Source organism: Psammomys obesus, unplaced genomic scaffold (genome assembly GCF_907164565.1).
Source record: "Psammomys obesus unplaced genomic scaffold, mPsaObe1.curated_primary_1811, whole genome shotgun sequence".
Classification (NCBI taxonomy): domain Eukaryota; kingdom Metazoa; phylum Chordata; class Mammalia; order Rodentia; family Muridae; genus Psammomys; species Psammomys obesus.
In genome coordinates, this window is record NW_026592118.1 from 1029749 (window position 1) to 1043801 (window position 14053).

Consider the following 14053-nt stretch of genomic DNA (forward strand, 5'->3'; position numbering starts at 1 on the left):
CTTCCTTCCTTCCTTCCTTCCTTCCTTCCTTCCTTCCTTCCTTCCTTTCTTTCTTTCTTTCTTTCTTTCTTTCTTTCTTTCTTTCTTTCTTTCTTTCTTTCTTTCTTTCTTGTTCATGTGTCCAGTACAAATGGAATAAATTACTTATTGCCTCATAGAGACTCCCTCTATACTTGGCCCTTGCTCTCACTTATCCAGAAAAGCAGGCCCAAAGTGAGGACATGACTCATCCATGCAATGATGAGACGAGGAGATAGAAACTGGTCAGGTAGGGCAGAGACCCCAAAGAGCAGTGCAGAAAATGTTCTTGGTGTGGGCTGGGGATACTAGTTCCTGGTTCCTTGTTGTCTTTTTCCCTTGTCTGGAAGCTGTATGTGAAAATGTGACTGAAATGGGGCAGAATCTCCACACCTCATGGCTGGGTCACTTGAACTGTCTAGCTCATTCTCTCCCTATGGTTCAGCCCAGTGTCTACCATAAGCTCTTTTAAAAGGTGCCCAGAGCTAGGAGCTTGATGGTAGCCCACCTGTAGACACCCTTCCTGTTATACAGAAGCTCTGTGTTCACTTTTTCTTAAGTGCCTGCTATGAATCTACAACAAATTTGTCCCTAAAACTTACCCTCTGTGGTTCTCAAAGTTCACTCTTTAAGTTTGCTAGGCAAGAATTTGAAAGCCACTGGCTTGGGACCACTCTGGTGGCCATTCTACTTTCTGGGATCCTGACCTTTGAGAAAGGCCCTGTTGTTCTCAAAGACACCCCAGTATTTCCACATCACTAATGTGGCCAGTGGTATGCACAATTTATTTTTTTTTCCCAGCGCTGTCTTGGCTGTTTATTGGCTTCTAACTGATTTCAATTCATCAAAATAGTATGTCACGTGCCAGGGATGCGTCTCAGGTATTTGAATGTCGCCTAGCACTGGGATTAAAGGTGTCGGCCACCTGGTCAGTCCAAGACTGCATCTTGTTGCACAGGTTAGGATCCTACATAAACATCTTTTCAGGCTGTGTCGACACAAAGTAGGTTCACCAATGAGGCACAGGATCAGAAGCTACAGATTACAACTCCATCATTTTAATCAGTCTTAAGTGTTTTAAAAAAAAGGAAAAGAAAGCAGAGAAATTTAAATAAAAATGAAAAAGATTTTATATCACATTTAATGGATAATTACTATACATCAGGATGCAACCCATGTATAGAAAAAATGTGGAAAGAAAGAAAGAGTAAATAGATCAAGCTGGTTAAATAATGGACGTATTTCTTCCTTTTCTTTTCTAGAAGTAGTCTTGCCTGGGGCATAGTGATATGACTTTTGACAAAGGCATGCAATTGAAATAACTAAAGCACTGATTTAAATCAATTAACTTTGAAGAATAATTAGCTCCCCTGATTTTGGAAGACAAGCCAAGTCAAAAATTACCAAGGACAGTTCTTTTTACCAGCACAGAGAAAATAAACGGTTTTACAAAATTTACATTTCAGGATGGGGAACATTCGTAAAGATCATCGTTTTTATACACTTGTCAAAATAATACACTTTTGTCCTTGGCCCCAAACTACTTAGATAAATGATGTTCATTTTCTGACAGTCTTAGTCATTTCCAAAAACCAAGTGACTTAAGTTCTAAATTAAGTATAATCCTTTGCCTCAATTCTAAACTTAGAATTCTGATTCACTTTTCAGTTTTAAGAACAAGTGTGTACATACCGCACTGTGGATGAAGAAGAGAGCAGTGCTGTGAGCCTGTGCCAGTCACAAACAGTAACAGTTTGGGACTCTTTGGGTTTGTTTTTTTTGTTGTTGTTGTTGTTTGTTTGTTTGTTTTCCTATTGGTATAACACAAGGAGATGCTTAATGTCCTCCCTTAGCTATGAGGTATAGAGTCTCTTAAAACAACTGCTTGTGGGAAAATGTTTAGCACAGACCCAGAGAGCCCACATCTAAGAAGTTGCAACTGAAGAGGCAATAACTTAGATATTGGGGTTTTAGCAGATTCATTGACAAATCATATACATAAATGATTGCAGAATTGCTCCATGAACTTTGGAACCACAGACTGTAATGCCTATGCAGATCACTAGACAGCCAGCTAACTAGAAACAGAAAAAGCATGGTTTGTTTTATGTGTCAAACAAACGAACAAACAAATAAAACAAAACCCAAACACTGTTGGGAGAATTCCCAGAATAGGGTATTCAGATAAAACTTCAAATGGCTATTCCATTCAATGTTTTTGAACATTGAATGTTCTCACAAACAATCCAATTTATTCTACTTTCTAATCCCTTAAAGCGGCTAATTACCAAAAAATTAACATGATTTACATATTCATCTTTACTCTTTAAATGAAGTTTCAAGAAGTTAAAATGGGAGATTTTTTTAACGAATTTCTTGGATACTGAAAATATAGAAAGACAGGTAAAGAATTGAGTTACACTCTACCTAGAAATGAAGAAAACCATTTGCAAGGACTTAAAAAAGAAAAAAGAGACAAAAAAGGGAAATGAGACACAAGTGAAAGCAGAATGATAAGGGGATCTTTCGGGAACTCAGGTTTTCCCTGAGGCTCCCCATTGCACAAAGTGCTGCTCAGGGGAGTTTTCTTTGAGAGGGGGGAAGGAAATGATGCTAGCTCCTGCTCTATCTTGTCATGAAGTGCTGTCCTTACTTGAGTGGCCTCAGTTTGTCCACATTTGGGAACAGACCGCAGGCCATGACAACCGGACGGTGAGGCGCCCTGTGTTGTTCTGCTGTTTAAGTTTTGAGGTTGCCCTCTTTCAGGAACAGAAAACAAACAACACAAAAGCACACAAATCCCTCTGACTTTTGGAAAATGAATGCAAAATTTTCACTCAGTTTGTAGCTAAATGTTTGTGGCTGTAATTTGAGGAGCTATTTACAATTCTTTTTTATAAGCCCAAGAAGCAGCTTTATAATTTGCTTCCTGTGTTTGTTACTAAGAATGTAATGCACAGCCCATAGAAATATGAATTACCATCGATCAAAAAGAAATGGCTCTCTCTGACCAAAGAAAAAATGCAAACAATGGAGAGCATAACCAACACTGAATGGTGTTATCTGTCCAGCAAAAGGGAGAGACAAAAGACTGTCCAAGTTTTATGGCTTTAAAATTTTTTTCAATATAATAGAAAAAATATATTAAAAAAATCTGCTATCTTCTTGTCACCTTCCTTGTCAGTCCCTCAGCCAGAACTGTCCTGAGCCAAAAAACACAAAACAGCATTTGTTGACTGACTGTGTATGTAGGGGGAAGAAAAGCATGAAAAACTGGTCCAGATATGCCTAGTGGTGGACATAATAGCATAGTTCAGGAATGCCATGGTAACTGACAGGATGTCTCCAGGTCTCTTTGTAGTCTTCCTGGACTGCAGGCAAGACTGTTACAACCATAACTCAGGATCCTGTGAGGGAGGCCCTTCTTACTCGATGACCTCAACATTCTATACTGTCTTCTTTAATCAGGCTGGAAATGTGGCTTAGTGGTAGAGGGTTTGCCTATGTACAAAGCTCTGGTCAGACTTGCATAAACCCAGGTGTGAGGGCACATCCCTGCAACCTCACCACTCTGGAAAAAAAAAAAAATCAAGGAACTGTTTATTACTTCTATAAGGAACCAAGAATCTCTTATTCTATTCCAGTTCCGTGATGCAATCTGTTCAGCTTTGGTTGTCTGATTAACAGCTCAAGTCTGACTTGAGCAGGGTCCGGGCAGCTGCATGTGACAGAAAGGGGGTGGAATTCTTACGCAGGAGTAAGGAGATAAAAGTTCCTTTTCCACTTCCTTTGTGTCTCTCCTTCCCGTTGGTGGACAGTCAATCACTAACTTTTGACGCTGTTATTTTCTCCCAGGCTCCTGCGCTAAGATTTTAAAAGCCACAGCACAAAAGAGACTCATACTCTTGCTACAGAATTTAGATCTCATTAACAAGCCAAATGTTCTTTTTACAGTTTATTCCTTTCCCCTATCTTTGTTTAGTCATCAAACTTCATGCATTCTCCCTCTGAAAGCCTCTCCACGTCTCTTGCATCCTGCCTTTTCACTGCAGCACTCTTTTATAGTGGCTATACTCAGTCCCTGCTGTCCATGCCAATTCACCCTCAGCCCTTCCTGCTTCCCCCACTGCATCCTAAAGCTGAAACCTGGCACATTAAGTCCCTCCCACCTCAGCCCTCCATGCTTCTGTACCAGGATTTCTCTCACAGGACTTTGTAACCGTCTCCCTTTTGCACACATGGTTCCTCCTTCCCATGCCACACCTCTCTCTCTTTGGTAAATACTTTGAGTCCTATCTTAAGGGCCATCAAATCTGGGAAGGCTTTGCCAGGACCCTGGAAGGGACCCGCTTCTTTAGTTTTCAGAGACTGCTCACAGCTATATGACACTGCTGAGCATAGGCACAGTGGCACAAGTCAGTGCTCAAGCTTGGCTCAACCATGGGGTGTGTCTTTATCTCTGTGCCCCAGCACAGAGGTGCCTTGTATAATGCTGCTGTATAGAAACAGCATCAGGAGTTTGTCAAGTGTTTATACCATGCCTTAGTTAAATGTTTTTAAAAGATGTACACTGTTGATCATTTGTGAGAGCAAATTAGACAGAACATTTGCAGGAATCTGTGTGCTGATTACTTTAAATTATCTTATTCTTTTCTATTCAAAAGTTCATGGGATTGCAACTATAGTCTGGTTTTCTTCCACCCTTACTTAAGGAAAAGAAAATGATGTCTTTTTCTCTAACTGCACAATTAGAGGTGGGAGTTCTGTCATTACACCTGTAGTGTAAACACTACTTGGTGGTGTGTGGAAAACCCAGAAGAGGGTATGTTCAGGCAAGGCAGTGTTTGAATATGGCCTTGCCAATGTTTGTTTTGGCTTGAGAACAAGAAAAGAAAACTATTTCACTTTACTGAAAATCCAAAGGTTGTTTGGAACTTAAAGAAATTCTTGGTTTATTTCAAACTTATTTTCAACACAGCTAATGTGCCACTGAGGCCTGCTACGGGGAAGTGATTCTGTAATACCAACAGAACACCCCCCAACCCTCACCAAGGCAGTAATTTAGAGTGCAAAACCCAGGAGCAGCTTTCTTTGGAACAGCTGAGCTTAGTTGATGGGAAAATATTTTTAGACCATTAGTCATTAAATTAAAATATATTCAACTTTAGTCACTGAAACAAAATAATAGGTAGATATCTTCAGAGGGAAGAAGGAAAGACTAACTAACTTCTTTCAACATTCACTATTAGTACAAAAGTTCAAGGTTTGCTAACAGAGTTTTAATAGGTATATCATCTCCCAAATGATAAAATCAACATGTAGGAGTTTTGGAGATGATGACAGATATGCAGAAGGCCCTGACAATCATCCTCTCACTGTCATCCCCAACCCCTGCCCTCCTGGGAGGATTGCCCAGGTAATTCGACCCACTACTGGGATTCTGTACTGGGATTCGGGTAGTGAGCATCACAGGGGAATGAGTATGGGCTCAGAACTGGCCTGCACAATGCTCATTTTGAAAGACTTCCCAAGTGTCCACTATTTGCTAGAACCGCTGGCAAGCGCCAGAATGTGCAGCCTGCTAAGTCAAAATGGTAACCCTCACAGAATTCACAGACAGGGATAGGCAACTATGCAACTACTGCTGACTGAGAGCGCACCATGGGCCAGGCTTTTGTGCTAAGAGTTACACACATTGTCTCTACTCTTTCGGCATCCTCAGAGGAAAGTATTAGCAATCAAATGCGATAAACACATACAAGGAAGGTTAATTAGCAGTGAAACCCCGGAAGCTGTGTGTCATTGCAGTCTGGCTCTAACCTTTGGTCTCTGCAGCACAAATCTCACAGTCTGTCAGATAAGATTTGTGCGGTAAACCACACTGAATTCCAAGGGCTTCGAAGGCTGGGAGAAGTAATATAGTGCTGTGATGGGAACACTGAGCACTGTAAACAGCAGTGACCTGGGACGGTGATACCAGACACCAAAGGGAGAGGGGAACCTGAATTGTTACGTGAAGGAGATGAAAGTCAATAAAAGTCACTTATTTTTTTTAATAACACCACAGTGTGTTAGCAGGCTGCAGTGTGTAGGGTGTGAGTGCTGTGCTCTGGCTAGAGATCGTTTTCTAATTTGTCTTAAGGCTTATTGTCAACTTGACAGTGCTGTAACACACTTTTATATCTGCATATTGTTGACTGCCTTTGCAAAGCCATTTGTCCTGTGCTTTTAGCTCCATTCATCTGATGTGATTTGAGCAAATCTATCCAGGCCTTCATGTTAGTTCTTGGCAAAGTCAAGTTTTATTTTTTTATTTCTATTTGCTGTTTTTCCCAAACCCATCCATCCCTTAGGGGCTTTTGTTCTGCTAACCCTAACCCCTCCAGTCTTTACTTCTATTAAATTACACTGCTACTCCAAGTTAAAAAACAGTCTCTTAGGCTTCTTTGTTTTTAGCTACAGTTTATCAGGCCCACTGTCCCCACTAACACATCATTCTCAAGCTGAGACTAAACCAACTTGGCTTTGGGAATATTTGTGTGAGGTTATAATGTACCTCAAGTTTTTAAAAAAAAGATTTTATTTTATTTATTATGTATACAATGCTGTCTGCATGTATACCTGCATGCCAGAAAAGGGCACCGGATCTCATTATAGATGGCTTGAGCCACCATGTGGTTGCTGGGAATTGAACTCAGGACCTCTGGAAGAGCAGCCAGTGCTCTTAACCTCTGAGCCATCTCTCCAGCTCCCCCCTAATTTTAAAATATGCTGAGAAATGGTGGGCTGTGTTCCTAGGATCCAGTATTAGCTGGTTTAGCAATAATAATTATAAATCTGTAGTTGATGAAGGAAACCAAACTGGTTTTAGAGTACAATCTCAAGGTAACAATGTGGGATATGGAAGGAATATTAAATTTCAAGGCATACAAGGCAATTCTGTACCAAAAAAACAAAAACAAACAAACAAACAAAAAAACCAAAATAAACCCCTCATATAGCTCAAGAGAGAGTCACTTGGAACTTTTAAAGTGTGTGGATATATACTTTGTCCCAATAAAGTTCATTTGCCATTTTTATGCATAAAACAAAGGCTGTAATCTCCTCCAGTGTACCCTATCTGAAAACACTTCACACAATTTGGAATTAGGAATCCTGTTTTGGTGTGTCTATTGAGGAGAATGAATGAAGCCTGAATGTAAAACAGTTCCTAAGAGTTTCCTGGTCTGTCGCTGATTCCCGGGGTTGATGACGAAGAACTTCCCCTGCATATAAAACAGCGTTCCTGTACTAGGAATGAAAGAATCTAAGTACCACCACAACCCAATTAGTTATTTCGAAGATGTCTTCACCATATTAACACACAACCAAGTAGAAAAACTTCAATTTTTTTGTTTTTCCAAAATTATCAGTTATAATAATTATAGGAAATGAGCTAAAAACAGCTTCCTTAATTCTTAGGTAAAATATCAGATTATAATAGAGGCAACCTCCCAACTGTTTTTCCTTTGTACCATGCATGTATATAACAATTAGCTGAATTCATTACTTGCAATATTTTGGTCTAAAAATATCTCTGTCATTTGCAATGGAAACTGGTTGCAATTATGTGGAGAACAGCGTCCTGATGTTTCCACTAATATTGTGGATGGTCTTCAGTTCAAGTGTTTGGTGAGCACTTCCCTCATGCCTGACACAGGGGATCTTCTCTGGCCACAGTGTTGCTTTCAGGCTCTAGTAGAGTGAACGTCTGTATCACAGACCTCTATGCTTCTGGGGATGAGATGAGCAGGTCACTACCCTTTATTGCCTAGTGGGCTTTTCTCTTTTGGGTAACATTTCCCCCCTTAACTCTGCTGTTAACCCCTCCCACACACAAACCATGATCATCGACTTCTTATATAAATGGTTTTAATTTAGATATCTGAGTAGTGCTTTTGTATGTTTTTATGTTCTTGACTAGGCAACTATTTTGTTTCTAGGAGTTTGAGTTTAGCCACATGGAAAATGAAAGAGATTTAGACAACCCCTAAGGATCCTGTTGGCTTTAAAGTAGAAACAATATTTTCAGAATTCTCCAAAGCTACTTCTGCACATGAGTAAAATTCATTATACAAATAAATGAAACTGCCAAATAAAAAATAAGTATTTAAGCATTAAGAAAAAAAAAGTAGGAAAGGTCCATGAACTAAGGAACGGACTATCAATAGGTCCACAAACCAGAATATTATTCAACCATAAAAAGGAACTAAGAACTGGTACCTACCACAGTGTCAATGAAGTTTGAAAACATCATAAAAAGGAAAGAAGTCAGTAAAAAGATGTTGCATGTGATGTAACCACAGCAGTTCGCTTATAAGTCCAAAGAAGAAAGATTCGCAGAAACAGAAAGTATGTGAGAGGACACCTAGCAAGGGCATAAGGCTCAAAGTTAAACAGTGGATCCCTGTCTAGGTTATGAAAATGTCTATATTTGATGCACAAATCTGCGAATATTCTGAAAGCTATTAATCACATGCTTCCAATGGGTAAAATGTAATATGCAAGTGGCACAGCAATAAACCTGACTGAAAGTTAATTTTATTCCCTTTAAATTTTTTTTCTAGTTCTTCTTAAGGGAAGAATAAATAGTTCATTAAGAAATTTCCGTATAACACAGACTATTTCTTTGGCAGTTGATTCTCATTGTCACATGCAAATACATGTGCACAGGAATGAAATAGGTAAAAAGTTTTTGTGTTCCAAGGAATCTAGTTTGATGTTATTTGTGTGTGTGCTTGTGTGTGTGTTTGTAAGACAAAGAGACAGAGAGACAAAAAGAGATAGAGAGATAGACACACACAGAGAAGCTGAGTGTGAGCGTGTGCGTGCATAAGTCAGAGTGAGGTGACAGAGGAGGTGTCATCAGAAACAGAGCCTCTGTCTTACTGTTTTGAGACAATGTTGCCGTCGATCCTCTGGGTTGGTTGTCTTTCAGCTAAGCTGGCTGACCGTTGGATTCTCAGAATTTGCCTGTCTTTGTCACCCAGTGCTGGGTTATATGTACACACAACCATGCCCGGTTTTTAACACAAAAGCTAAGGTTTCTAGCTCAGGTGCTCCTACTTGTAAGCTACAAGCCCTAAATGCTGGATACCTCCATCTTCTCAATAGGCCTTGAAACAAAATTTTCTTTCTTTAGGGTTTTGTTTGTTTGTTTTTTATTTTTTGTTTTTCTGTTTTGTTTTTGTTTTGAAAGGTCAAAAGATCTCACTATTATCTCTGGAGCTCACTATGTAGACCAGGTTACATACAAAGAGACCCTCCTGCCTTTACCTCCTAAATGCTGGGATTAAAGGCATATATCACTAATCCTGGCCAAATTACCTTCTTTACGAGAGTACTTGGCAAACATTTCTTCTCTACAGGTAAGGAAGGCATCATACTGTGAGAATCCACAAGGATCTTTTTTTCTTTCAGGTTTGTCACTATCAAATACAGCCTAAATTATTTATAAAGAATAAAGTCACATGAATAACCCACACAGGTCTGAAGTAAGGTAGCTTTCACCTCTGCTGGCAGGCATCGGGGTGAGTAATACCAGCCAACCAGTTAGGCATCACCTCCACGAGCAGCAGGGGGCTCTCCAACACCACACAGGCTCAGGAGCTAGGTGACCTAGGTTTTCACAGGTGAACTCAGATGTCATCCCATTGTCAATTGGTGATGTGCTTGCTGAAGGATAGTCTTAAAACCAACATTTATGAGCCAGATAAATTCCACTGATAGGAAGTTTCAGCAAAAGTTTAGATGTTGAATCATTAGTACCTGCTAGTCAAATGTGTTGCTTTAAGTCTTCTTTGAAACCCACTGACTTTTGGAGTTATTGCCTGCTTCACCATCACAAAACTAATACTCCAGTACATTAGCTATTACAATTTTCTGGATGAAATGAAAAAGAGGCTTGTACAGACATCACCAACATCGCTCTCACTTAGTAAATAAACACAGACACTCACTGAATCTTTACCCAAGGATGAAGATGCCAGCATACTTAGAAGAGGAAGCTAAGTTAATCACTAGCGCTCATAGTCTTCCACACGATCCTTTGTGGAGGGAGATAAGCTGAGTTAGGGGATGTTGGAGAGCAAACCTAACAAATCAGAGTAGTTCTCTGAAAGCTGATTTTTGTCACTGCCTAAGACAAAGCCTTTATGTCTTGGCTTGTTTGGTCTCTCTGGGTTAATATCTCTGTATAGATCCGGATCTGCAAAGTCACATGTTCCAGGGAAAACAACACCAATAGAGTGCCAGTCACACAAAGAGCTGAGCTGTCAGCTGACCTGGGATCTGATAAAATGCAGCCTCATTCATCACCCAAGGTAAAAAAGTCTTTCTTTTCGATTCTTAACATAGTTCTTCGCTCTGATTTCTCCCCTTATTTCAGAGACCTGTTTCAGATAGGGAAAGACCATAAAGTATACTGTTTTATCATGAACTGTAAGAATTATGTAAACAATTTAGGATTTTTAAAAGTAACTAGGAGAGAGGTTGCAGAGGATTGGAGTTCAGCTATCAGCTCATAATCACCCGTAGCTCCAGCTCCAGGGCATCCGATGCCCTTTTCTGACCTCCAAAGTCACACACATGCCTCTTCCCCCGACACAATTTAAATAAATAAATAAATAAATAAATAAATAAATAAATAAATAAAATCTTTAAAAAAATAAAAATATGAGACAATTGCATTTAATAAGATTCCATTTTTAATTTAAGTAATTTGAAATGAACTGATTACAAATGAGCACGTTACAAAGGGACAAAAATTCAGCACCCAGGCTCCACAAAGCTCTCAGTGAAGCTGATGCATGCCTCTGACTCAAGCCCACGCTGCAAACCCCACAGACTACAGAAGACTGGAAAGAAGGCTAAGGTGTTTTCAATTATTCTTACTTTTTATCTTTGTGTGTATTCTCACCCCAATTATAGATTATAGTATCAAAATAGCTTCTACACCTTTGCACAGTAGGCGAAGGAAGGCTAAAAAGTCATCTATGAAAATTATAAGTTAGGGAGACATGTGTACCCTCTAATAACATCCGACACGTAGATGAGGTTGAATAAAACACAGGGTGAAGTGGATCCATCTAGGTGTATCTGTGATTACCCTAATCACGCTGTGTATTACGGAGTTTACCGCAGGGCACTGCAACTGTCTGTTTCGGAAGCCTCACCAGCGTGGGGCTGCAGGACTTACGTCTCAGTTGCCTCACAATCACTGGTAGGCGGTAGCGTTTGATCAGAGAGAAAACATTAAACAATGTTATAAGTTTTGTTTGAACAGGCAAACTGAAAAAGAATACCTCCCATAAAACCATGATATTAAATATACTATGTGCCAACGTTAGGCAGTATAGTGTTAGATTACTACGCGGACCAGCTGTCAATAGCTTTCTACAAGCTATAATCATTAACTAGAATTTACACCAGTATTTCCAATGCATTATTCGGCAGGGATTTCTTTACTTGTCATTTAAAGCTATTATTTCACTACTTATTTCATTTCGGTTTCTAGCACTGTGGTTACCTCTGAAACACTGCGTGGTTCTATAAACCCTCTCCTTTGGGTGGATTGAAAATTGGATCATCGGCAATGGTTATAACAAACATGAAGAACAACAGCCGAAGACGCTGGACTGAGCTGAAGAAACCCTCTGCAAGAGATGGAGGTGTCAGCATGAACACCTAATGGATCTCGGTGCAGAATGCCTTATCATGCACCTGGCCATTGCCTTCAAGAAGTTTACAATCAAAATCAGAAATAAAATGGAAGTGGGGGTTGCCAGGGAATCAACCCCCCCCCCCCCCACTCCCAGGCCCCAGCTTGGAAGTGGTGGGTATTGATTGCACAGTGAGCTGGTGAACAGTGACTGGCAAGACAGAAGTCATGACTCAGCACTCTTGAATGCACATATTCGTCCGCTCGCTGTGGTGACAAACAATATAAGATAACTCTCAGAAAACCTCAGTGCTCTTCTTGCACTTCGTAGCAGCTGCTCTGTTACCAAGCAGGTACAACAGGGTTTAGTAATGGCCAATGCGTTTTTATCTAAAACACAACCTGCTTAGAGCTCTTCAGGACTGACATCATTAGAAGGATGAAAGTTCCCAATCTTAAAATTAGACATTGTTAGAACTCCAGAAAGTATGCATTAGTTTTGTTCTCTTGCACATTTCAAGTATGTGGACTTTTCCACCAAATTGATCTAGAATTATAGATTCCATTACATAGCATTTCCTTCTGCATTAAAGTGTTGGTTCTCTGGAAAGAACATCTGAATACCACAGCAAGTTCCTATTACAGTTGACATGTCAGAACAGTAAAAGAAAAGTGACCACACTGGCTCTCACCACAGCCAGTCTGATCGATATTTTTTTTTTCATCGTATTTCTGTTGTTAAAGCAAAGCAAAATATCCGTGACATGTGTTTTTTAAAGTAAAATTTATTTTGTCTAGGCTTTTTTTTTTCAATAAATTGTCATCATTGTCTGGTTTTTGAAATTTTCATTTACTTAGAAAACTGTAAATGAAACATTTAAATGAAGTTGTAAGTCACTGTACATAAAGTATTTGCAATTAAAATGTGACCATCTGATTAGCAAAAGTAAGTTTTTAAACTATCAACTGTGACCTTGGGCAGCTCAGACTTTCTGTGGGGACAGGACTCATTACTGTGGTGGCCTCCACTAACAGCACAGGGTACAGCACTCAGGTCTCTGCTTCACCAGCAGTGTGCTTCCTCACCGGCAGGGCTGTTTACAGTTGCCTTTTTCTATTTCTATAGGACTCAGAGACACCCCCCCCCCCCCCATGAGTCCCCAGCAATAGGGCCAGAACTCTGTGCTCAGTCGCTCTCCCAGAGCGGCTTTTTGTTTTTGTTTTGATTTGTTTTTCCGGCGTCATTCGGGCAATAAATCTACCTAGAATTATTCACGGAGAAACATTGTCCTCAACTTTTATTCACATGACTGTAATATACCTAAAGAGAGGAAGTCCTTGCCTAGAGAGCAGAAAATCAGATCCATCTATTGAGCCCACTGAAGTCCTCTCTCTAACAGCCTGGAGAACCGAGAAGCCCATTCAGTTCTAATGCAAACTTGGCTTTGCTTCGAGTTGCAGAGGTATTATCTAAGTACACATCCATTAAAAGACGGATATAAGTGAGCCCACCAATCATAGGCAACTGCATAAAAGTGTCAGTGAAAGAGCAGTGTTCTATTTAAATGCTTCTGTCTGATCTGAGGAAAGAGCACAGCGCAGAACAGACTACAAGGTTTGCAGCCGAGCATCGGCCAAGTGGGCTGCTCGGAAAATACCAAACAGCATAAGCAGAGAACACTACCTTCGCAGCGGCATGATTTCACAAGCCATCCTCGTGTGTAAATCTGCCCGGGATCCCCGCGTGTCTTCCAGCCAAGCCCCGTGTGCAGGACCCGCGGAACACACAACCTGCTGCAGCTGACGCTGACTCTCCACCTCCAGCTGCAGGCAAGGATATTTATCGGCTGCCTCCACATTTACACTGCAGTCCACTTTGACCTTTTGTTCCAGGGAAGCAGCTGAAACCCTGAGCCAATCAGAGCAGGAGCAGCGGAGTGTGAAAGGCTGCTCCTCCCCCTGCTGCTCCTCCCGCTCCTCCTCCTGTCCCCACCCCGCTCTGCTGTGCGAACTCCCCAGTGGGCTTAGCAAGCCCCAGTAACCTGAGACTTTCCTCTGAGAGGTTCCAGACAAGCTTGTCAGTCTGTGAAGAGCAACCAATAACTGCGGGGAGGCCAGTCTGTAAGGCTCAACGTGCAAGAAAGCCAGCAAGAAAATGCATTGTCAAGGACAGACAGCGCCTCTTAAGGAAGCTGTTTTTTGTAGCCCAAGGGAAAACCTAGACTGAACCTTGTCTTCGTAAAATAAATAAATAAACAAATGAATGAATGAATGAATGAATGAATGAATGAATAAATAAATAAATAAATAAATAAATAAATAAATAAATAAATAAAT

General features: G+C 40.4%; 1 protein-coding gene across 2 annotated transcripts in view; it reads right to left on the reverse strand.

Moving 5' to 3' along the window:
* Positions 1-13567, reverse strand: part of Fam13a (family with sequence similarity 13 member A) — an 83416-nt gene extending 69849 nt beyond the window's left edge. For both annotated transcript variants that reach the window (XM_055612729.1, XM_055612728.1), the window contains exon 1: positions 13401-13567. In XM_055612729.1, coding sequence (XP_055468704.1) covers positions 13401-13429 — 29 coding nt within the window. In that variant the 5' untranslated portion in view covers positions 13430-13567. The remainder of the gene's footprint in view (positions 1-13400) is intronic.
* Positions 13568-14053: the final 486 nt, after the last annotated feature.